The sequence below is a fragment of the Mytilus trossulus genome, chromosome 2, assembly GCF_036588685.1.
Source record: "Mytilus trossulus isolate FHL-02 chromosome 2, PNRI_Mtr1.1.1.hap1, whole genome shotgun sequence".
Lineage (NCBI taxonomy): Eukaryota > Metazoa > Mollusca > Bivalvia > Mytilida > Mytilidae > Mytilus > Mytilus trossulus.
The window spans coordinates 76,788,330-76,811,078 of NC_086374.1; the positions used below are offsets into that span (position 1 = coordinate 76,788,330).

Consider the following 22,749-nt stretch of genomic DNA (forward strand, 5'->3'; position numbering starts at 1 on the left):
CGAATTATGGTTATGTGATGAATGTATAGAGCAAGATTCGATATCAAATCGAAATCGATTCGACTATGTCGCTATCGTCGATACCCACATCTGGTATGTCTGAGTTTGAAATAGATGTCTTATGAAAATTTCCTATCATGTCGAAATTGTTGATATTTACATCTGGGTATGTCTTTTTGTGTCATAGATGTTTGAAGCAAACATCAATATCGATACGATATCATGTCAACATTGCCTATATTGAAGATATTGATTTATTGGTACATCTTGGATATGATTGACTCAAATGCATCATCTACTAGTAATCAGGACAACTTTGTGCCTTAAATTGTATACTAATAAAATTGAGAAAGGAAATGTTGAATATGTCAAAGCGACAACCACCCGACCATAGAGCAAACAACAGCCGAAGGCAACCAATGGGTCTTCAATGTGTATCTGATGTTGTTTGGAGCGTTTTTGCATACAGATTTATTTTCACGAATTTAAGCTTTGCCATAGGGATATTTCTATGAACTAAAGAAGGGAGATGGTAGGATCACCATACCCAAAAGTTTGACCTCAATTAAAAGATTTCCATCACTATACCAACTGGGTCTTTGCGTTCATGCAACCTTAGGCAAGAGCATATCTAGTGTTCCTAGTGTGGACAGAAGCTTTGCCAAAGTGACTTTGCTATGCATTAAAGAAGGGAGGTGGTAAGGTCACCCGACTCCAAAACTGGACCTAAAAAAAGTTCCGTAACTTTACCCACCTGGATCTTAAGGGCATACGATACAGTTACAGGGGAGGTAATGACGTTGCTAACGTAATTTGTTATTTTCGCGACGGCAAACTGTGACATATCGGGAATAGATGCATTTTTCGCTTGATTTGTATCATTCAAACTGATTTAATTTGAAAACGAGTTCATGGACCCCTATTTTTCAAAACGGCATTTTGTTTCATTTTGCAGGGAGATTTTGTGACCCAAATGTTATAAAACTGTAAATAGAGGATTTTTTTTTAATTTTGATAAACATGCAGTAAAAAATGACGTTTTTTCCTCAAGTCATGAACATTTGATAAATATGAGTTATTTCTGAATAAAAACTTGCATATTTTTTAAATATTTATAAAAAACAGAGATAACTGATTATTTAACAAAAAATAATTTGTGTTTATCTTTTATAACAAAAAAGTTATGTCTATCTTTCGAAAGAGAAATTACGGCCACAATTCTGAATTTTGAGCTCATTTTACTTAAAAAGTAGCACATGAAGGTATATTTTTTATAACATATTTGATTTAATCAGATAAAAAAGAGCCTACATGCAAATTTTCATGAACTTGTAAATACAGGATCAAAACTGTATCGTATGCCCTTAAAGCACAGACAAGCTTAGGCAATTGCCCATCGAGTGTATCTAGTTTAATTAAAAGCTTTGCCGTAGGGAGTTGGCTATGAATTATAGAAGGGGGAGGGTAGGGTCACCCGACCCCAACTTTGGACCTCCGGAAAAAAATTCCGTAACTTTATTATACCCACCTGCATCTTTGGGCTCAGGAAAGCTTATGCAATTGTTTATCGAGTGTTCCTAGTTTGGTTATAGTTTTAGAAAATTTACTAAAAAAGGAGAATATGCACTTTGACATGATATGTTTCATAAAATCACTTTTTTGTTGCATTTCAGTGTCAACTGCTAACCTTCATAAAATATTTATTTCTGAACCGATTTTCAAAACTAGCAGGCGAAAATGCTCGTTTTAATTAGTAGAAAACAGAAATCCATTTAAAGTGGAATTGGGAAAAAAAATGTTAATCCTTTAAGGTAGCAATACACAGTTTCGCATTATGGCCCCTGTGAATTTTTTAGATATGAAAGTTTTTGTACAATAAAATTGATTTTTAGATAATTGAAGACTAATATAGCCTTCTTAGTGGGTTTATATGAACATTCAGATTGATTTGAACATGTTTTATAGGCCATTTCAATGATTGACAGTCCGTATTTTCCTATCCGTACCGTTCATAGGTTCATAAATTATTGTAGTGTTTATCAACAAAGATTTTGCGCTCGATCTTTTCAACTCAATTTTATGGAAAAACGAGCAGGAAGACATATGATTTTTTTTGGACCACTTGATAGATATAAACCTATGGATTCAGGAAAGGTATCACTGTAATTCATTGAAATTTTCCTTTAGACTAAATTTTGGAGACTTTTGTGACATGTTCACCCCCCTTTTTTGCTATATTTTGTATCTAAGAAATGCAGATTGTTGCCATGGTTACACCCAAAAGGGATTATATTTCACCCTTATGACCATTAGAAATCAAATCTATGGAAGATTCTCTTTCTACAAGTATATACATGCATAACACACATATAAAGCCTTCTTTGTTAGACAGGAGGGGAAAGAGGGTGTTTAAAAATTATGAGTGTCAATTTTAAGTTTTTTTCCTAACTGTGTATTGCTACCTAAGGTGGTTAAAAGCTTTATCGTAGGGAGTTGGCTATGAATTAAAGAATGGGGAGGGTAGGGTCATCCGACCCCTACTTTGGACCTCCGAAAAATAAAATCTGTTATTTTACCCATCTGGATCTTTGGGCCCAGGCAAGCTTAGGCAATAGCGTATCGAGTGTACCTAGTGTGGTTAAAAGCTCTGCCGTAGGGATTTGGCTATGAATTAAAGAAGGGGGAGGGTAGGGTCACCCGACCCCAACTTTGGACCTCCGAAAAACTAAATCCGTAACTTTACCCACCGGGATCTTTGGGCCCAGGCAAGCTTAGGCAATTGCCTATCGAGTGTACCTAGTTTGGTTAAAAGCTTTGCCGTAGAGACTTGGCTATGAATTAAAGAAGGGGGAGGGTAGGGTCACCCGACCCCAACTTTGGACCTCCGATTTTTTTTTTTAGTAACTTTACCCACCTGGATCTTTTGGCTTATGCAAGCTTAGGCAATTGCCTATCGAATGAACCTAGTGTGGTTAAAAGCTTTGCCGTAGGGACTTTGCTATGAAGTAAAGAAGGGGTAGGGTAGGGTCACCCGACCCCAACTTTGGACCTTCAAAAAAAATTCTGTAACTTTACCCAGCTTGATCTTTAGTCCCAGTCAAGCTTAGGCAATGCCTATCGAGTGTACATAGTGTGGTTAAAATCTTTGCCGTAGGGACTTGGTCATGAAGTAAAGAAGGGGGAGGGTAGGGTCACCCGACCCCAACTTGGGACCTCCAAAAAAACAATCCGTAACTTTACCCACCTGGATCTTTGGGCCCAGGCAATCTTAGGCAATTGCCTATCGAGTGTACCTAGTTTGCTTAAAAGCTTTGCCGTAGAGACTTGGCTATGAATTAAAGAAGGGGGAGGGTAGGGTCACCCGACCCCAACTTTGGACCTCCAAAAAAATTCCGTAACTTTACCCACCTGGATCCTTAGTCTTAGGCAAGCTTAGACAATTGCCTATCGAGTGTACCTAGTGTGGTTAAAAGCTTTGCCGTAGGGACTTGGCTATGAATTAAAGAAGGGGGAGGGTAGGATCACCCGACCTCAACTTTGGACCTCCGAACAAAAAAAATCCGTAACTTTACCCACCTTGATCTTTGGCCCCAGGCAGGCTTAGTCAATTGCCTACCGAGGGAACCTAGTGTGGTTAAAAGCTTTGCCGTAGGGACTTGGCTATTGATTAAGGAAGGGGGAGGGTAGGGTCACCCGACCCCAATTTTGGGGTCACCCTACCAAATCCGGGACTTTGCCGAAGGGAAATGTTTATGGATTATAGTTATTTTACATAGGCTTGAATCTAAATAATTTTTTGTTCAGATAAACCTAAATATTTATGTCAAATCGTTCTCGTTCTATTTGACGTGTGTTGTTTTTACACTTATCGCTTTTCTTATAATAATGTAAAAAATAAATTACTAGAGTGACTATTTACTTTTGAATATTTACCTGACGTAGCTAGTTCTTAGGCGAAAAGTGAATATAATGGTTATCAGCTTTTCTTTTCAATCGAAAAATTTCTATAAGCTTGAAGATCTAATTGTATCACTACACTAATTTATTGTTATCCGTTGTTATCAATTGTTATTATTATTATGCAGATAATAACCTATCCCTTATCAGAAAGAAAGAAGAAAGGGTTAATAGCTGAAACAATTTTTAGATTCCCGGCTTTAAAGTCGTATTTAGTACACGAATAAATAATTTAACTTTGTATGTGTTAAAATGGAATTACATTTCATCTTCCTACTGGAAATTATTTGTCATCATATTTATAAGTTCGTTTGATGTTATTGCAAGTCTTCGGTTTTTAGGCATGATCATGTTGGCGCGTTTTCTTATTGTTCGCTGGCTTATTGTTCGCTAGCTTGATTCACCTTATTGTTCGCTGGCTTATTGTTCGCTAGCTGGAGTCTGGTCAAGCTGAATAACAAAACCTGATAGTTTTGACGTATACAAACAAATGATACATCTCATTATTATGAAAGTGATGGTAAAAGCTCACAAAAAAATGTATACATGGTATTTTAAACGGAAATCGAGCAAGAGATAGCAAAACATTTTAACAAAAAGACGTAATGTATCGTTACTGTATCATTTTGAGAAAAATAATCAATGAAAAAAGTATTTCACCTTGCGTTTGCTATAGATTTCTTCTGTGATCTTTTTAATAAATGAAGCTGGTTTTCTAACTGCCCGCAACGTTTTATCATTTTTAGATGCTGATCTTCGCTTCTGTGTTTTTCCAACTCGGCTTCAATAACCTTAATGTAAAAAAAAGTACTTTTTAATAACAAGAGGAAGAATAAAGAAGAATTATAATCCAAGTGTGTGATGAACACTGTCAATGCATCCACGACAGAAAGAAGTAACTGTGCTTTAGTTTCTAGTTAAATATATATGTGAACTAGAAAGTTAAACGAATACATATTCTCTAATTCTTGAATCTTATGCAATTTAATAGATTGGAATAGTTTACCTTCGAACTGTTTATTCTTTATACACGTATCTTAATTAAATCAGAATATGCATGGATGTGTACAGTACATCCCGACTAGATATTGAACAATGTACTATGAAAATAATGATATGACAGGTGAGAATTGCCACTTCTTTTATCGTCACTTAGTCTAGATTTTCAACATATAGAGAAGATGAATTGTTTTAAATATAAATTTTAAATATGTGATAAGGGACGACATCAAAAGATAAATTTCGGATAACAAAACAAACTTAAATCAAATAGTTAGCGGTGAAACTAGGGTTGAGGGGGGAGGGGGGGGGGGGGGGGGGGGGGTAAAATTACTGCAAGTTTTGTTTATCCAAAATTGATTTCAAATATGGTCTGAGTACACAGTTATCGTCCCTTGATTTTCGTTGTCCCTAGTGTGGACAGTGTGTTACTTGTCAATTTTTTTCAAACCCTTCCAAATTTATTTCTTTAATTTAAACATATTTATTTATAGTGGATTTGGGAAACAAGTTTTGCAACTTATATTAATCCCTTTCCACTTTGCGGGTGCGAGTGCTGCCTTGTAGCGGCATTAGCCTGCTCTTTTTCGAAATCTACAAGGGTGTCTTTAACGTGCAAGAGATATGGCTCTCTCTTAACACGGGTCAGCCATTTATCGTCCCCTTCCGACGGACTATCATCGTTTCCTCAAGACCATACTTGCAAATGGTGTCAAGGGAGAGCCGAAAATTGAGTTCCTGAAATTTTCATCCCAGACTTTATTTCTTTATATTTTATACCTCAAACAATTGTACCCCCCGTACAATTACACTGTAAAAAAAATGATTCATGAATTATAATGTAAAGTAGTGATTTGGTCCAGTTGAAAAAGGTCAAAAATTAGCATTTCGGAAGCTGTCAAAAGATTTACATAAAATTGTCCATATTTTGAGTTAGAGCTAATGAATTTTTCTATAATTTTGATATAATTTGTCCCAAAAGTAGTACAACACACTGTAAAATTATTATTGAGAAAGCGCAGGTGGGATTTTTTTTTATTTCCATTTATTGTCTTTAAGAAATGCACTACGAAATAACTGTGTACTCGGACCTAAGATATCCGACTTGGTCAATCAATTTTTCCCAAATTAAGTTACAGGGGATAATGACGTTGCTAACCTCAATTGTTATTTTGGCGACGTCAAACTATTACTTAGGGACCCTTCAATATTTATCAGATGGATAATTGCCCATCTCACATGTCTAAAGCTTAAAGCAATCAAAAAATGTTAAAGTTCTTTTTCTATTTGAAAGTTTTGAAATTAAAAAATAGACTTTGGTGTAAATACAAAATTTAAAATGTGCTAGTTAATTTCATTTATTAACATAACAAAATTAGTATGTTAAATTTGATGTATGCCTTTTTGTGCTTCTTCGTTACATTTGTTGTTTTTACGGTGATATTAAGATGATAACACATTATTGACTGCTGGACCCCTATTTTTAACATTTTTACTCTTTGAGTATGTTTGTTTTGTTCATTCATCGTTGACAATGTAATGGAATTTGATGCGACTGTCATAAAAGTGAGAGGTTTAGCTAGCTATAAAATCAGGTTCAATCCACCATTTTCTACATTAGAAAATGCCTGTACCAAGTCAGGAATATGACAGTTGTTATCCATTCGTTTGATGTGTTTGGACTTTTGATTTTGCCTTTTGATTTTTGATTTTCCTTTTTGAATTTTCCTCGGAGTTTAGTATTTTTGTGTTTTTACTTTTATATATAAATATTTAAGAATATATCAGAACCATACATTTTATTGTTTTTAAAACCAGTATGAGTATACATGTATATATCGCATCTATCCCAACGAATTGGAGATAAAGGATACTACAGATACAGTTAAGTCGGCTTCATATCTTGACTTACATCTAGAAATTGACAATGAGGGTCGGTTGAAGACAAAACTTAACGACAAAAGAGATGATTTCAGCTTTCCAATTGTGAACTTTCCATTTCTAAGTAGCAACATTCCAGTAGCACCTGCATACGGGGTATATATCTCCCAATTGATACGATATTCCCGTGCTTGCATTTCTTATCATGATTTTCTTAGAGGGTTACTGCTCACAAGGAAGCTATTAAACCAAGAGTTCCAAATGGTGAAGTTGAAATCATCCCTTCGTAAATTTTACGGACGCCATCACGAGTTGGTTGACCGTTATGGAATAACCGTTTCACAAATGATATCGGATATGTTCCTTACGTCGTAACTACAATCCCCTTCCCTTTCATGAATTTGACCTACCGAATTAGACTATTTACCGGATTTGTAATCACATAAGCAACACGACGGGTGCGGCATGTGGAGCAGGATCTGCTTACCCTTCCGGAGCACCTGAGATCACCCCTAGTTTTTGGTGGGGTTCGTGTTGTTTATTCTTTAGTTTCCTATGTTGTGTCATGTGTACTATTGTTATTCGGTTTGTCTTTTTCATTTTTAGCCATGGCGTTGTCAGTTTGTTTTGGATTTACGAGTTTGACTGTCCCTTTGGTGTCTTTCGTCCCTCTTTTAAATGATATAAATGGAAAATCATTTAATTTCCTTTAACATGATATGATATGTACATTTGAGTTGCAGGTAGAAAATCCGAAACGATCTAAGATGGCCAATGAAATGTCCCCGTAACCGTAATTTGACGTTCGCGTTAAAATAACGTTATACTACATGTATACGACTTTTCTTGCATATTTGGCATAACATAATTTCATAAAATGGTATGATGTATATAAAATAAAGTTCCCGATTAATATGCATTAAAATATAGATCTGCAAAATTATAAGATGTCGAAATATTTAACTCGGATACTTCACTCCCACTTTATATTAAGCAAGCAACATTGAAAAAGAAAATGCCATCAAAAGTAAGATCTTAATTATCCTCCTCAGCCAGATAGTATCTGTAATTCCTAGCGTTGCTATTAAAAGATTCGAAACTATATACATGAATGAAAATGATCACAAAAATCTTATGAGAAAAAGGACTCCTTAGTCGTGAACGTTTCAGTAATAGGTGAAATCATCATTTTTTTGTCGTATCTACTCATTTAACAAAAAAAATTATCCGAGAAATACTCGTATGTCATAAACATTTCAGTATAGCTACCGACGATCATTTTTTTTTTATCTACTGTGAATAGAACAATCCCTAGTCATCTACCTAGCAATATCTGTATGAAAAATAAGGTTATTACATTAAGAAGTAGTGTAGCAGAATGAAGTTTATTTTCTCGAATCTCCAACAGAATTGCCTTGTTCATAGGCATGTGATGAAACTAGTATATTGAAATTGAAATTTTTCTTTTGCAAAGAACGAAGAGAGCGAAAGAGTACGGAAGCCGATAAGAGCCATTCAAAAAAAATAATAATGTCGTAATTACGACATCGCTATGTCGTAATTTCGACATAACAAGTCGTTACAACGACATCGCTATGTCGTAATTACGACATAACATGTCGTTATAACGACATCGCTATGTCGTAGTTTCGACATATCATGTCGTTATAACGAAATCGCTATATATAAAAGAATATGTATTATGATTGCCAAGAGACTTCATGTAAATGACACAGAAATTAACAGCTATATGTCATCATAATGCCCCTAATAGTTAGTAAAGCCCCCGCATTATGCTATAAAAGAGGGAGGAAAGATACCAGAGGTAGATTCCCGAAAGGATGTTATTAATTAATTATTAGCTCCCTTGGTGAAACTCTAAATTTCACATTTAATGTATTTCATTGTTTAATAATTTACATGAAGCTTAATGAGTAAATATTTGTTAATTGCATAGCTTTTGCTATTTGAATTCATTGTTTAGAGATATTTATTTATATTGTAAAGTTTAATATTTGCAGCGTCGCAAAATCTTTGGCTACCTTCTTTGGATACCTTCAGTGAGAAACTTATATATTTTATAGAACCCTTCAAAGGATAATCAAATACCCGCTGGGGAAGAGACGAATAGCTCGACAATTTCCAATTAAATGAAGATGTGAAGTATCAATCCTACAAAAGCAAGCCAAGCTTTCCGTCTCCCTAAATATAAGCGCAAAATACATGGTTTCTTGTAATAAGGGTCTATGCACAATGTTCCTACAACTCCTAGGATTTAACAGAAGCTTCAAAATTTCATCCGCAAAACAAAATAAAATGTTAGAAAACACGAATCAACATTAAAACAAATTCAATATATGTTTTGAATTATGTTTTTACAGCTCTTGATCATATACTAAGTAATATCTAGTATGTTTGATGATTAAAATAAGAAAGCTATGTGGAAAAAAAAACCCCGGAAATCCAACGTTACATTTATGAAAAACTGTTTTAACCCTTATCACGGGTAGTAAGGTCGTCATATCGAGGAACGTTTAGTACAGTGATTTTGTCATAATTTGGATAAGTTTGACATGGTTAATTTATGTTTCTTCCCCAAACTATTGCCTCAGTTCTAGTCACACGAGCAGATAAAAAGCAAATAAGATGCTTGAATCTGTATTGGAGGTCAAACGATCTATATTGAAATTGTTGTTTCTCGAAATTAACGCAGAATAAGCAGGATATCGGAATTGCTATGGTTTGGTTAAGCGATTGACATGGTTCGGTTAAGAGTCGAGAAATTCGTCATGGTTTTGGTCAAGATTGTCATGGTTTAGATCGAAATAAATATATATGTGTTCTTCTGTAGTACTGAAAATTTGACTGATATCGCCTGTTATTGAACGAAGTTACACTATTATTAACTGCCTGAGAAGAAAAAATGCCTGTTTAACCAAATTAAGTGGGTGTAATCGTCAAAACGTAAATTAAACATATGATGTTACTTTTCGTAAGTTTTCTACAATATAAATTTAAAAGTCACTGCTCTTTTAAACTAGCTTTCGATATAATTTTACAAAAAAAAGACAAAGCGTTGCTTCTGTTCCACATATAGCCTAATCTTTTCTCCATATGTCCATGCTTGACTCTGCCGAGGATATCATGACCAGCATCACTAGTCAAATAGCTAAGGGCTACTCAAAAATGGCAGCCAGTCAAAAAGTAATTTTTTTTTTTCATTTTCTTTTCTAGAAAACTATACATTTGTTGGTTTTTCTTTATTTTAAAAATTTTGAACCAGTTTAAGATGAAGAAAAGGAGATGTGGGGTTATAGGTCCATGATACAGTAACCCAACTACAAAACTAACCAAAAGATATTAAGAGGACATCACAAGTCTTTAACCATTTACGAAACCCAATATTTACGCGTGACATGGACAACAGTTTTAAAACTTATTGGTTTTAAAACTATAATAGGTGAAATTTCAATAAAAAGTACTTTCAAAGTTCGAATTTAAAATATGAAAGATCACAAAATCTTTGTAATATTGTATAAATGCAACGTTTTCATTTAATACTGTATAAATGCATCATTCATTTTTTTACATATATAAAACCGTAACTTTTCTCGTTTGAATTGTTTTACATTGTCTTATCGGGGCCTTTTATAGCTGACTATGCGGTATGGGCTTTGCTCATTGTAGAAGGCCGTACGGTTACCTATAGTAGTTGTTAATGTTTGTGTCATTTTGGTCTTTTGTGGATAGTTGTCTCATTGCTATTTATTTTGGACAGAAACTAGGCTGATGGTTTCCTAATTGGAATTCCTATACATTGAATTTTGTCGCAGCCTTTTAAATCTTGCTAAGAAATATGGTTTTGCTCATTGTTGATTGACGAAGGCCTCTTGATGACAAATAGCTGCTAACATCTACGTCATTTGATCCCAGATGGATAGTTATATCATTGGCAATCATATTGCATCTACTTATAACATATTACTTCATTGTATACGCGTTCTTATGTCCTTTTGTGTTTCAAATGCAACGATTTTTGTTAATTTTGATAGTAACTCTTCATTTTACACGACACGAATTATATAACTGAACCGTGTCGAACATGAACTTAACCATGACACGAATGAACCAAACCATGACACAGATATTTCAGTTATTTTGAATTTATTGCAAAAGTAGGTATTTTCCAGAATAATTGACCGCAGTGTTATATATATATATTGTTTTATTAAGGTGCAGCCTGATATAACATTATAATACAATTATGAAACAATATTTTATGTCAGCCAGCCTTCATAGGCTTATGATGCACTGTACCTATAAAATTCCCATAGTTATCTGTTACAATTGTCAAATATCAATTTAAATGTACAATAAATAAGTAGTTAATTTTTTCTCATTAATGTTTGTGTTCTAATATCAGAAATGTTAGTGATAAATTTTGACACTATTTTAACACCGGCACTAAGTAAAAATTTTAATTTATCCATGTCAGACATGTTATCAAAATTACAGTTATATCTCTGTTGACAGTCCATAAAAATGCGATTTCTCTGTAACGAATAGGTAGGACAATGTAGTAAAAAGTGTTTTTCGTCTTCTACGCTTCCAGTTCTGCAAACTTTACAAAGTCGTCTATCAGCTGGAACTCCCCGATAACGCCCTTTCTCGATTTCAAGGGGGAAAACACCACATCTCAGTCTTGCAATTGCTGATCTTTCATGGCGTGAAATGTCTGATTTTAGATACGGCTGAACACTGTATGTGGTGTTCAAGTCTCTATACGTGCGGAGTTTTGGCATAGCTTCTACGGCTTTTTCCCATGTGATCTGGTACTTTTGCATTAGCATGTCTTCTGCAAAACTACTAATAAACTTGGTACTAAGTCCATCTGTACATTTCGAGTTAAATAAAGTATCAAGTCCACTTTCGCTCATAATTGATTTTATATTTTTGTACCACGTATCCTTGTGATTTCGTGAAAAACTACAGTCCCAAGCATATATTCGTGATGGTAATCTTTCCGAGTGCATATTTACAATACGACACCAAAGCTTTATCATCTGACAATGATTTCGGATAGAGACTGGAATCCATGCCATTTCACCTGTCATTCCCGGTATCGGTGTAAACTTTCCGACTCCTAAAAAAGACCGTATAGCCCTATTTTGCAGTTTGTCTAGTCCTTCATATGATTTAAACCCCCATACTCCAGCACAGTAGGTCATAATTGGGGCGACTGTACTTTCAAAAAGTTTAGTATACGTATCATAATCAAATCCATCTGTACTGTAATATTTCGAAACAAGGGAATCAATCCAAAGCACGACTGCTACCAGTAATCAACTCGTTTACACTGATGTATAGTCTACTGTTTCTGACACTGTAAGACCTAGGTAGCGGTACTGTGAAGTATAGTCAACAATTTTCTCGCCAATTTTAAACACATATTCGCTTCGTGCAACTGTAGCTTTCCCTACATGCAGTACTTTAGTTTTGTCAATATTCACATTTAAGCGCCATCGTCTCGACCAGTTGTCTAACGTGTCTAGTTGTGTTTGTAGGCCAGCGGCAGAGCTAGAAATGAAAACTATGTCATCGGCATATAGCAACGTACTGAGTGAAAAGTCATTTTCTAGTAGAACTCCACAGCCCAGAGCGCTTATTTCAGGTACCAGATCATTTATGAATAAGGCGAATAGCGTCGGCGCTAAATTCTCACCCTGACGGACTCCTTTACCAATAGAAAACCAATCTGTATATTGTTCGTTTATACGGACGCAGCTTTTCAAAACGGAATACATACTTTGGACTATTTTAAGCATATGCCCGTGAATTCCGACAGTCATAAGTTTGTGCCACAGTAAAGTGTGGTCAATAGAGTCAAAAGCCTTTGAAAAGTCAACAAAGCACATAAATTTTTCCAGTTTGAGTGTTTTTCTGTTTCTTAGAATGGTACATAAGCTGTATATGTGGTCGAGGCATGATCTGAGTTTACGGGATCCATTTTGTTCCTCGCATAGAATATTTTCACTTTCAAAGAAACTCACCATTCGACTGTTAAGAATTGAACTAAATAGTTTAGCGACCGTTGACATAAGACTGATTCCTCTGTATCCGTATGGGTCACGATAGTCCTTTCCAGATTTCAGAATCGGACATATAATTGATTTACACCACGAACTTGGTACTATTCCACTAGTGAAGCACAGATTGAACAATTTTGTTAAGATATGTACAAAGTTTTCGTTTTAAAGAATTTCATTTGGTAGATTATCAACTCCTACTGATTTGCCTGATTTCAGTCTTTTCATGGCACATTTAGTCTCTTCAATGTTAATATCATCATTTAGTGTAGCATCCGTAACTTTGGTTTTACTTTCATTTAGATCTAGATTATCGATTTCGGCCTCCATTTGCGCATTTAACTGTTCAATATTGGACATAAATAAGTCATCAACTTCCGTAATGTCTGCTGAAAAAAGCTTCGAGTACTCGCTTCGCCAACGTTCCAGAATTTCGTTTGTGTCATATGAAATTGTTCCATCTTCCCGAAAAACTGAATCAATGTTTTGTTTTGTGGTTTGCGGTCCCAATTTGTTTACTTCCTTCCAAAATTCTTTAGGATTTTGCGTATTTAGTGTTTTTAACTTGTTGCGTTGTTCCGCCTGATACTGTCGTTCCGCTTGTCTCAGACATTTATCAAAGCTTTTCCGATTCACAATAAAAATCTACTTCAGTCTATCTCGTGTGCGTCTGTTGCCGTTACATCGTAGAAAATCTTTTTCCGACCTGTGATTTTTATTGAGAAGTTCATTAAGATAACTGTTCCAATATGGTTTTCCTATTTTTCGCCTTCTTTTGCCGTTATGTTCACTATGTTTATCCTTGTAGACAAGCTGTTGGTCCATTTCACTATGAAGTGTGTCAACGAATAGTTTATAAAGATTGTCAATTTCACGGAGTCCACTTTGGAAACATTCTATTGCTTCAATTACGTTGGCTATTGCATGTTTGCACCTTTCGTTTGTAAATATATCTTTTGGAATGTTTTTTACTTGATAAACACGTTTCTGTTCAATCATCCGACCTTGATCTATGTTGTTTTCGTTGTATGTTCGTTTTGTATATTGCAAGTAATCCGATAGAGATAGTTCACAAGTTAGCACAGAATGGTCTGGCAAAGTTGCCCCAGCAGCAGGTTGTATTTCAAATTCACTGATAATGTCCGAAATTAAATTAACTTTAAAATTCGAGTAGTTAGTGAGATCAGTATATGGAACAGCAATATAATCCACAACGGATTTTCCTGAAGTAGAAACAAAGGTGAAGTCGTCCTTCATCGGGTCGCCTCTCCCGTTTAATACACAATATTTAGCATCCTTCAGAAAATTAATCAAGTAATCTCCAAATTTGTTTTTCGACGAATCAACACTAAACTTTGTCGGTATGAAGTCTATTTGATCATCAAAGTCCTGTCTATCACCAATACGACCATTAAAATCGCCACATACTAAGACGTGTGAAGCATCACTGTACAAATATATTTGTGAAAGCAGAACATCGAAGAACTCGTGTGCAATATTTCCTCTACAAGAATGCTCTGGTTGAAGATATGATATGCAAAGATGAATAACAAATTCTGAATCATATTTACACTTAAGATATATCCATAATATATCGTCATATGAACTGTTTAAAATTCCACAGTCAAAGTTTTCCAAAATTTCGTTTGAAATTAAGAATCCGACACCTCCTGATCCTCTCCATGCATTATTGCAAATATCCTTCCGGTTATTACCAAACCATTTGTAGCCATTTATGAATACATTCTGATTACCAATGAAGTGGGTTTCATTTATACCAATAATATCCAAATTTAGTGAATTTATGATATCTTCCCTTAAAATTCTGCTCTGTACAGTATTATCTGATAGGTACCATCCCTTACAGTTCCAACTACCGATTTTTAAACACTGTGAAAGCTGGCATATTTCCTATTTTTTCACAACCCGACCTCCTCGGATCTGAAAATTCGGCATAGATTTGACTATTTGTCTGATGTTAGCCTCTTGTATACGCTCATGACGTGACTTGTCTGGTTCAATATATATGTTTTTATAATGTTCGTGATCTTTAAGTTTCCGTTTGTTTTTCATCACTTCGGACCGTTGTGTGTCGTTTTCTAATGTTACCAATATTGGACGTTTACGGCGCAAACCTGATTGGTCTGTATTGTTCTCATGTTGACTTTGTGATCCTAGACTATCTACGGACAATACATTAAAACCTAATCCAATGGCTTTTATCACATCGTTAACATAATCCTTTAGGGCATTTTCACTTTCACCGAGGTCGTTTTGTTGTACATTTTTAAATATAAGTTTAGAGTGAGTTGTGATCTCTGTGTTTACGGCTTGTGGAGCTTGTGTATTGGCTTGGCTATTCTCAAGTGTTTCAATCTTATGTTTTAAGCTCTCTATTTTATCATCGACATTTGTAAATTCCAGATCAATTTCTTCTTTTAAAGTTCTCATTTTGATGGTTATATCGTTTCTGAGACCGATTTCCAGATCAGTAATACGTTGTTCTAGTGACTGTTTGAGAGTGTTTTGATTTTCACTGACTTTGACTAATAAATCGTAAATTTCATTCACTGACCTTCTTTTTTGTGGATCGGCTTTATTTTCCATAGTTGTGGGTGGTGATACAGGACTTGAATTGGTATCTGCGCGCTTTGACAGAGGCACTAGTTCTTGTTCAGTGTCTGAGACAGTTCGACTCGATCTTTTTCTTTTTCTACCGGGTGTTTGCTTCTTTCTCATTTATGACAGGATACACATATAGTAGAGAAACAGATTAATCCAAAGTTCGTTATAATTTCACAATATAACTCAGTATAACACAATAAATCCACATTTATATTTCTCTGCAAAAAAATCGACTTTTTACTTATCGCACATGCGCACATTCATGTTATATCACGAACATATATATGTGATGTAACAGACTGTAAGAAAATAACTTTTTTTATGCTCGATAAACCAATTAGCAAGTTTTAAATTTTGACATACGCAAGCGTTGTTCTGTGTTAAATCATTAACCATATGATACAAATTGTGATTTACTAACATATTTCCTTTATACAAAGTTACCAACCAGTTCGAATTAATGATCAGAAGTTCCGTTTACAAAATATCCCAATGTTTACCTTTTTGCATTGATTGTCATCAAAAAGACTTAACACCGTCATGTCAAACTTATCCAAACTATGACAAAATCACATGTATCCACAAAATTATAATAACATTTTATGAACTTTCCTGCTTTAATAAATCATTTTTAATACACTTTTAATGTATTTACTATTTATAAATCAGTGTTTAAAAGTCACCAATATATGCTAATTAAGAAAATGTGGTTTGAGTGCCAATGAGACAATTCTCCATCAAAGTCACAGTTTATAAAAGAAACCCACCATAGGTCAAAATACGGTCTTTCATACGGATCATTGGCCCACACCGAACAGCAAGCTGTAAAAGGTAAAGGGCTATATAATTGCTTACATCCACCTTATTTGAATTCTGGTGTATAGTTGTCCGATTAGCAATCTCTACACGTTTCATTGTTTTAATAAGCTTTTAAATTACATAAAAATGGATATTGCAACATGTAAACATCGGTTATACATTAAAAGAGAAAAAATTATATATATTATTTATTACATATACTATGTTTAAGTTGTAAAAATATTGATTGCGAACTGTCTTTACTACTTTTTTTATCTTTATTCTTCTCCGACAATCCAAGTTTCAATTCTGTTATTTTGTCCCAATTTCCACAGTTTCGTTCATTTTTATCCGGATTTTTGTGACAAAAATGTCGTTTATACAGAGTGGTGATATATATACAGAGTGGTGATATATAAACAGAGTGGTGTAAGATGTGCAGAGGGGTGATAGATATTCAGAGTGTCGATAGATATACAGAGTGGTGATATGTGTACAGAGTGGTGATAGATATAGAGAGTGATGATAGATGTACAGAGTGGTGATATATATACAGAGGGGTGATAGATATTCAGAGGTGTGATAGATATTTAGAGGGGGTGATATATTCAAAGGAGTGATAGATATACACTGAACACAGTGGTGATATACATACAGAGTGATGATAGATATACAGAGTGGTGATAGATGTACAGAGTGGTGATAGATATTCAGATTGGTGATAGATATACACAGTGGTGATAGATATACAAAGTGGTGTAAGACCCCGTTCACATTAGCATTTTCTTTTATCGATCTAATTTGAATCGATCTAAATAAAACCAGTAAGCGTTCACACTATCTTTAATCACAACGATCTCTATCGGTCTAATCTGAACCACTGCGTTCACACTACAATTAAAAACGCAATCGATCTAACCTTTTTACCCGTAAAACTGTAAACATTGTGTATAAATAGAACTGATTTATCAAATTTATGTGTTGATACACAGATACACACACTTTGAATAAAAATTGGATAAATTTATTGTTTCTCTTGAATCACAAGTTAAAATTTTGATACTGGTGTTATTGGCGTTTTCTTTTAATTTTGAAAAAAAAAAATAACTAGTCGAGCAACGAAGTTACAACACGACGCCGGAAATACTGCGGTTCCTGAATAGAAAATAATTCAACATAAGAAAAGAAGACACATATTTCGGAAATCTATGCTACGGCGAAGACAACATGTTTTTAGTTTGTTTTAAAGGTCTTTTAACAGAGAAATGTATGTTAAACAACGAACCTCTGGGATAATTTTGCCGCTATACATGCGCATACGTTATCTTCGATTTAATTGTACTAGTTTAAGGTGGTATGGGAGTCTAAAATAAAAATGATAGAATTTGTTCATACTTTGTCAAAATGTAGTTTCTATTGATACATGTTCAAAAATGTTATAAAAATGATAGGTCACCGCGCATTTTCTCAAGCTACAGGTTGTGACAAAATGACATTTTTTGTATGGATTATACAGGAAAAAGCACCATTTTGTGAATAGAAACTAAACAAAATGATAGAATCGTATAATAAATTAGAAAAAGATAGCTTTCAGACAATGCTTTTAGAATATCAAAAGAAAAGATAGGGTCACCGTACGTTTTTTCTGTCTAAAAGACAAAATAGGAAAATTTCATGTAGAGTCCTTCAGAAAATGCACTGTTTTAGAGTTACCTCCCCTTAAAATGCCAATTTGAAAATATTCAAAAAACAACCAAAAATAATCTACACTTGTAAAAATTTAATATTTCTAAGTTATATTCTTATAAATTGGTTCTTTTAAATGAAAATTCACATTAAATATTGCATTCCTGCATCAAATTTTGCTAACTTGATAGAAAATATGGACCTTAGATTCTCTGTTTTTCACAATCCAAGATGGCGAAAGACACCCATACCACCTTAAACCGATCTCTGCGTTCACATTTAAAGTCAGATCGGTTTACTTTAGATCGATTCAAACTAAACTAACTCTTTTGGTGTTTTAGTTTAGACAGATTGAAGATCGATTCAAAGCGTTCACATTAGTCCTAAAACCGATCTAAAGTGAACCGGTCTAGTTTAAATCGATAAAAATGTCCTAGTGTGAACGGGGTCTAAGATATTCAGAGGGTCGATAGATATACAGAGTGGTGATAGGCTTACAGAGTGGTGATAGATATACAGGGTGGTTGATAATAAACAAAGTTGTGATAGATATTCAAATAAGAGGTAGATATACAGAGTGTTGGTAGATATGCAGAGTGGTGATAGATATACAGAGTGGTGATAGATGTACAGAGTTGTGATAGATGTACAGAGTAGTAGTAGATGTAGAGTGGTGTTAAATATACAGATTGGTGATATATATACAGAGATGTGTAAGATATTCACAGGGCTGATAGATATTCAGAGGGTCGATAGATATACAGAGTGGTGATAGATATTCACATGGGTGATAGATATACAAAGTGGTGATAAGTATACAGAGTGGTGATAGATATTCACATGGGTGATAGATATACAAAGTGGTGATAAGTATACAGAGTGGTGTTAGATATTCATAGTGGTGAAAGATATTCAGAGGGTCGATAGATATACAGAGTGGTGATAGGTGTACATAGTGGTGATAGATTATACAGAGTGGTGATAGATATACAGAGTGGTGATAAATATTCACATGGGTGATATATATACAGAGTGATAATAAGTATACAGAGTGGTGATAGATATACAGAGAAGTGATAGATATTCACATGGGTGATAGATATATAGAGTGGTGATAAGTTCACAGAGTGGTGTTAGATATTCAGAGTGGTGAAAGATATTCATAGGGTCGATAGATATACAGAGTGGTGATAGTTGTACATAGTGGTGATAGATATACAGAGTGGTGATAGATATACATAGTGGTGATAGATGTACAGAGTGGTAAAAAATATACAAAGTGATGATAGATATTCAGAGTGGTGATATATATACAGAGTAGTGTAAGATATTCCGAGGTGTTATAGATATTCAGAGGGTCGATAGATATACAGTGTGGTGATATGTGTACAGAGTGATGATAGATATACAGAGTGATGATAGATGTACGGAGTGGTGACATATATACAGAGTGGTGATAGATATTCTGAGGGGTGATAGATATACACAGTGGTGATAGACATACAGAGTGGTGATAGATATACAGAGTGGTGATATATGTACAGAGTGGTGATAGATATTCAGATTGGTGATAGATATACAGAGTGGTGATAGATATACAGAGTGGTGTAAGATATTCAGAGAGGTGATAGATATTCGGAGGGTCGATAGATATACAGAGTGGTGATAGGTGTACAGAGTGGTGATAGATACACAGGGTGGTTGATAATAGACATTATTATACTTCACGTTAAAATGCCATACTTTGATTGGCTAAGACGTGGGTGTCAATTTACTCTATCACATGGCTGAGCGGGTGACAATTTTTTTGAATGTTACCCTCTCGTCTAGACCAATCAGAAATCGATAATTCAAAGAACAATGAATTGAATTTACATCAAGGAATTAAATACAATGCTGAAGTTCTTCGTTTGGCTCAGATTTTATTATCGACTTTTAAAATAAATAAAATAAAACATCTTGCTTGACTTTTTTTTTTTTTTCTAATGCCCGTAACGTTGTTATGAACGTGACGTCATAGAAAATACTTTTAAAATAAAAGTAATCTGTAAACAGTTGGGAAGCAAGTCCTTCGATACGGCCGTTGTCGTCAAGTTCTATCAGCAACAATAGCAGGGGGAATTAATTAGGTGGCGCTACAGTCGTCCGTAACGTCAAAAAGTCCGCCAAATCAATCGGCTAAAAGATTGACGTTTAAAGTATTTTCTTCAACTTGTCATGCTTTTATTATAATTAAATTTTAAAATTTGTAGGTTTTGTGATCAATATAATTTCTTTACGACATACAAACATTACAAACAATAGCTTTTTATTGCTATTCCTTTATCCTGTCCGTTCTGAAAAAAATAGCCATCTTTTTTGTTCGCCAAAAAACTCGATTTTTCCTAATTTGACGTTTGCGTATCCAAATACAGAAAAGAACGGTTATAATCTTAAATGAAACCGGGAAACCTATTTCAAATTTCTACACCATTTTGAAGCCATCATTTTTTACTTGTATACATCAATTTTGGTGACCACCAGCCATGTCAATTTGTATCTGGTTTTAGCTACGTTTCTACTTCAAACAGTTTAGCTTCTTTTCATTGTACCTGTTTCAAAGTGCTCTAAAATACTGATTTTATTAAAGACACGAATGAAATTTTGATTACAAGTTGTGGATTTTCACAATTCCATACGATACTTGTATTTTAAAGTAACTAAAACCCCTATTGATCCCCTACATAAATTGACGGTGACATTGTTTTCTTTTTTCAACATACGTCATGTAACGTTTATAACAAAATATGTGTCAGGGTCATGTGCATAGTAAAAATTTACACATTGGAAAAGTGTAACAACAAACAAAGATCTTCTTTATTGCGTTTGAAACTAAACGTCTTGGAAAATTCTGACAGATCTGACAAATTATTGATAGCCTAGTGTACTGTATGGATGGACAAAAGCACAACAATAGCAATAGAAAATACATTGCAAAGAAAATTCTGTAGGAAAAAAACATATGAAAAAAGGAAATGAAGGTCAGTTAATAAAATCTTGCTTAGTAAGCTATAGTAATAAGTTAATTCATAGAGATATGTTCTTACAAAATGGAATATATGGCAAATTCTTGTCAAATTTAAGCATCATTGATCATTATTGAAGTAAAATGCACAACATTTGTCCCACCAGTTTCATTTCATTTCCTATTACTAGTATTCAGGTAAAGAATATACACAATACTTTGTTTATAAATATGTAATTAAAGCAGCTGATACAGCAACCTGTTCAAGAGAAGAAGCCCCATTTTTTCAAAAAAATTTACATTCATAATCTATAAAATAACCTGAGAAATAAGACAAAGGGCTACTGAACAAGATAATCTATCTAATAAGTTAATTTTATAATAATAATGATTCTGAAATTCAAAATTGTGTCACTTTCACTTATAAATTAACTCAAGCCTAACGTTATGTTTCTTAGTAAAATACAGAAAAGGAATTTCTGTCAATATTTTTGGTATAAAACTTATAAATCCCTTTTCTGTATTTTACTAAGAACATAGGCTTGAGTTTAAAGGCTCTCTTGATTTGAAGAAATGTGTTGTGACTCTTGGTCACACTTTATAGAATATAAAATATATATGGTCAGTACTATCTATAATACTAAAATTACGAAGTCCAATTTTTCAGCCGTCATCACGTAAACACGACGAATCAAAGAATTCAACTTTATATATCACTAATATAGTACAAAAGTATAGATTGAAAATTACACCTGTCCAGGCCCTTTTGTTTTCCACGTAATTAATATTGCCAATAATTAAGAAGTTCCGGGTCGAGTCCGATACCGATACCAATAGTATATTCACCTGTTACCTATTACCTAATCTGTACGTTCCGCATCTGACAGGCGCACCACCAAACAGTGTATTCAGGGTTAATATGCTATATACAATGTACACGGGTCATAATCACAGGGTTAACACTACTAAATTGTCAAATAGCTACCTATTGTAGTATTTTAATCAGTAAGACTTTCTAAGATAACAAGACTAAAAATGAGGAACAGTTTTCAATTTGTTAGTGGGCATACATGACGTAAAACAGCGAATCAAAGAATTCATGATCATTCATCTTTTTTTATAACTAATATATAGGACAATGTTGTTGATTAAAAAATACTCCATTCCAGGACCTTTTGTTTTCCAAATAATTAATATTACCAATAATTAATAAGTTCCAGTTCGACGGGTTCAAACAGAAAGATTTGAAAGCAGAGAAAAACTGTGTAACTTAAAATCGGCATGACTTTATCAGATGACAATACTAATACTAAAATAAGGCTTGCGCATAGTTATATACCTTAATTCAGTCACGGACCCGCGATATGACGGGTGTGTTCTAGTTTATTTAATAATTATATCAATTTTCAGAAAGATTATTCAAATTGTAAAGAACTATCATGTTTTATTGCATTAAATATTATCAGAAGTGTTTTAAAAATTTCTGCTAGGAATGATCCCACATATAAAAATTAAATGTAGTATATTTAAGATCCGCCAGATCTAATTTCTTTCAATATAGCTAGTTTTTTATTTACATGTAGGTGTCATTATCCACATTTCTGAATTGTTTTTTTTTTTACTTATATTTTGTCTTTTAATTTTTTACATTTAGTCCTTCTCTGAAAAATAGGGAAGTATATCTTCTTTATATTATCACAACATAGTTATAAA

At 34.1% G+C, this 22,749-nt stretch overlaps 1 protein-coding gene across 1 annotated transcript in view; it reads right to left on the reverse strand.

The window, feature by feature from the left end:
* The window catches only part of LOC134708033 (SH3 domain-binding protein 5-like), a 224,376-nt gene that overhangs the window by 84,247 nt on the left and 117,380 nt on the right, over window positions 1-22,749 (reverse strand). The window contains exon 5 of the mRNA XM_063568280.1: window positions 4,618-4,748. Within this exon, the coding sequence (XP_063424350.1) occupies window positions 4,618-4,748 (131 nt within the window). The remainder of the gene's footprint in view (window positions 1-4,617; window positions 4,749-22,749) is intronic.